This window comes from Oryzias melastigma, linkage group LG3 (assembly GCF_002922805.2).
Source record: "Oryzias melastigma strain HK-1 linkage group LG3, ASM292280v2, whole genome shotgun sequence".
NCBI lineage: Eukaryota > Metazoa > Chordata > Actinopteri > Beloniformes > Adrianichthyidae > Oryzias > Oryzias melastigma.
The window spans coordinates 21,433,802-21,436,669 of record NC_050514.1 but is presented as its reverse complement, the minus strand read 5'-3'; the positions used below and the strand labels follow the sequence as shown (position 1 = coordinate 21,436,669).

Genomic DNA, 2,868 nt, shown 5'->3' with positions numbered 1-2,868 from the left:
TTGAAAAATTTTGTTGTTGTTTTTTTGTTTTTTTGCGATGTACTTTGTATGCATTGTTCGAGATAAAGGACAAAATTTTTTTTTAAAATTTTAATTAAATTTAATTTCAATTTTATCTCAAAATTTGTGACTTTTTACTCCATTTAAGTGCCAATTGCAGCAATAGGTTGATGTCTCTCAGGTATAAACGCAAACTTAGAAGAATGCTGCATTCATGTGGTGTTTGGATTGTTGGAAAAATGACTATCTGACTTGGAAAACACACAAACATCTGAAAAACAGCAAATCTTTCAACACCACATGAATGTAGATTAACTTTCTGCACCTAGACGAATGTCAATGCATTTGTAGAGCTCCATCTATGGGAAGAAACCAGATTTACTGGAAAAATAAAACAATAATAATAATTATTCCACTTTGGCAGGCCACATTAAATAGTTGCTGCACCTGGTCCCAGGGCCGTAATGTGGTCACTCCTGGTCTAAATTATACTTTTCTCTATTGTGTCCTTTTCCCGTTCTTGTGTACCTGCTTTGCACTCTCACAAGGAATTTTACGAAGCCCTTCCACATAGAAACCTCTCTGCAGTTCCTCTCTGACTCTCAGCCCGCCTGGAGTTCTGGAGCCACGAGACAGCAAGTCAACCACCTGGGCCGAAAGAGGAAGGGATCACAACTGTCACTGGAACAAAATGGTGGCCACACCTAAAAAAGGAGAAATCACACAGAGAAGTGACCAGAATGACAACAGCAAAGAATCTGCACTCATACCTGCTCATTATAAATTTCCAGCATACTGAAAAAGACCTGTGAGAACCAAAAACAACACTTTTTATGAGCAACCATTATAATTCAGCTCCAGAGAGATTCCTATAAGTTTTCTGATTCCACCTCCATGTTCAGTACCTGACACTGTCTGCTGTCTTGGGTTTCTCCAAATGCCTGAAACAGACGATCGCAGAGCTTAGGAACCAGGCCTTTGTTGGGTCCGTAGCCCATCATCGAATAACTCTTTCCGGAGCCGGTCTGCCCGTACGCCAGCAAGGTGGAGTTGTAACCCTGCAGGAGTTATTTTATTCTGTTAGTGGGAGTCTGAACACTCTGTTTCACAGATTATCATGTAAAGCACTCAGTGGTTCCTACCTGCAGAGCGTTTTCCAGTATTCCCTGTCCCAGGTCTTGAAACACCCTGTCCTGGAAGAAGGGATGTACTGAATTTAGGTTTCATAACTTTTACATACATTTGTCCATAATTCAAAATATTTCTGTTTTGTTTTAATTAAGCCCAAATGCTTTTTTTATGTTTCTGTTGTGTACTTTTTGCAGCTTTCCCCCAAATCACTTATTCTTTATTCTTTATTTTTTTCTATAAATTGTCACGATGGGTACTTTTAAAGATAAAGTTAATACTTCATAGGAAACACTATATTTAGCTTTGTGTTTGATAATAAAAAAATATAGGCACATAAATCTGTTTCACTCTGTAATCAGGATGTCAATTCTGTATCAATAATCTTATTATGTAATTTAATTAAATATTAAACTAAATCAAATTGTTTCTGTTTGGCCCTTGAGATTCATGTCTCCAGGACACTGACCTGGTCAGCATATCGCCCCCCCTGCTCCTCAGGAACATACAGGCCGCTGTAATCTCTAATGAAGCCACTGTGAGACCAGTAGGTGTAATCAAAGCTGAATGAGCGCTGGTTCTGAGAGTCCCGCGGGTCCTGGATGCTGATGGAGGTGGACACCATGGAGATGATGCAGCGACTGCCTGCATCCCTCTCCCTCTGTGAGGAAGAAGGTGTAGAAAAAAGCTTTTCCAGTACATACAATTTTATTTTCTTTGATTCAGCTGAACATTTTGGCAAATATTGTCTTCCCTTCAACAGCTGAGTTCTTGGAGTATTTTGTATTTTGTTGGAGTTAGATTTAAAATGTAAAAAAAGCAACTTTAGGTGTTTTTTAAAATTTTTTAATATATTATCTCCTTTAGTCCCCTGGGCTAAAAAGCAGAAATAATTGTCATGTAAACAAAGTTTAGTGTTCTCAAAACAATGGAGCAACAGGTAGAAAAAAACATCTGCTGCTTAATAAGACCATAAATTATGACACTTTTCATTTATGATAAGAGAATAAAAACGTTTTGCCCATAAAACTACAACAACAGAGGGTTTTAAGTTCTTCCTGAGATAGATTTAGAGGCCTACTTTAAAGATTTTTTTAAATAAGATGTCTATAAATTATTATTATGCTGTTTCGAGGGATAAATAAGCCATTTCTGCATCCCAGTTCTCTCAGAAATAGAACTCTACTCACTTTAATGAAAACATAAATCTGTCATTTCCAAAATAATCTCCCACAACAAACTCACGACCCACTGACCTTGTTGAACGGGCGCACTCTGACAGCCACTTTGACACAGTCATTACTGTGCTTGTTTGGGGCTTTAGCTCTCATGATGCAACTGGCAGGCTTCAGCACATCAGACGGCTAGAAAGAGGTCAGCTTCCTCGCTCAGAAACACACGACCCTGCGTCAGGTTGCACGGAGCTGCTGCAGCTGAATGACAGGGAGGCTGGTGTAAACACACTCACAGGGAACACTCTGAGAACAGATCAGTCTTCTAAAAAAAACAGCTTCTGCTGAAAATCTTAGCAGAAAAAGGATAACTTCACTGCAATTAAACACATTAGTAAAATCAATGATCAATTCTGAGTATGAAAAGGACTAAAAGTATTGTGTTCACTTTCTCCTTGTCCATTGCAGAAGTGATGGTTTCACTTTCACCCTCTCTGAGGCTGTAAATTATAGAAGAGAAACAGATCCCTGTGAGAGAGGCACTTACTGCTTCATGTCTGTTCAACGA

General features: G+C 38.7%; 1 protein-coding gene across 1 annotated transcript; it reads right to left on the bottom strand.

The window, feature by feature from the left end:
- Nucleotides 1-16: 16 nt before the first annotated feature.
- Nucleotides 17-2,488, bottom strand: LOC118598215 (kinesin-like protein KIF28P). The gene is made up of 6 exons (XM_036210702.1): nucleotides 2,385-2,488; nucleotides 1,598-1,789; nucleotides 1,143-1,193; nucleotides 906-1,058; nucleotides 771-806; nucleotides 17-648 (listed from the first exon to the last, which is right to left on the bottom strand). The coding sequence occupies exons 1-6, from the start codon at nucleotides 2,457-2,459 to the stop codon at nucleotides 499-501; spliced, it is 657 nt and encodes a 218-aa protein (XP_036066595.1). The 5' UTR covers nucleotides 2,460-2,488; the 3' UTR covers nucleotides 17-498.
- Nucleotides 2,489-2,868: the final 380 nt, after the last annotated feature.

Excerpts from the sequence above, each read along its gene's own strand:
- LOC118598215 (XM_036210702.1), bottom strand. The coding sequence starts at position 2,459 with ATGAGAGCTAAAGCCCCAAACAAGCACAGTAATGACTGTGTCAAAGTG. Across the intron at positions 1,790-2,384 it reads GAGTGCGCCCGTTCAACAAG|AGGGAGAGGGATGCAGGCAG; the intron begins GTCAGTGGGTCG and ends TCTTCCTCACAG. Across the intron at positions 1,059-1,142 it reads TACTGGAAAACGCTCTGCAG|GGTTACAACTCCACCTTGCT; the intron begins GTAGGAACCACT and ends TAACTCCTGCAG.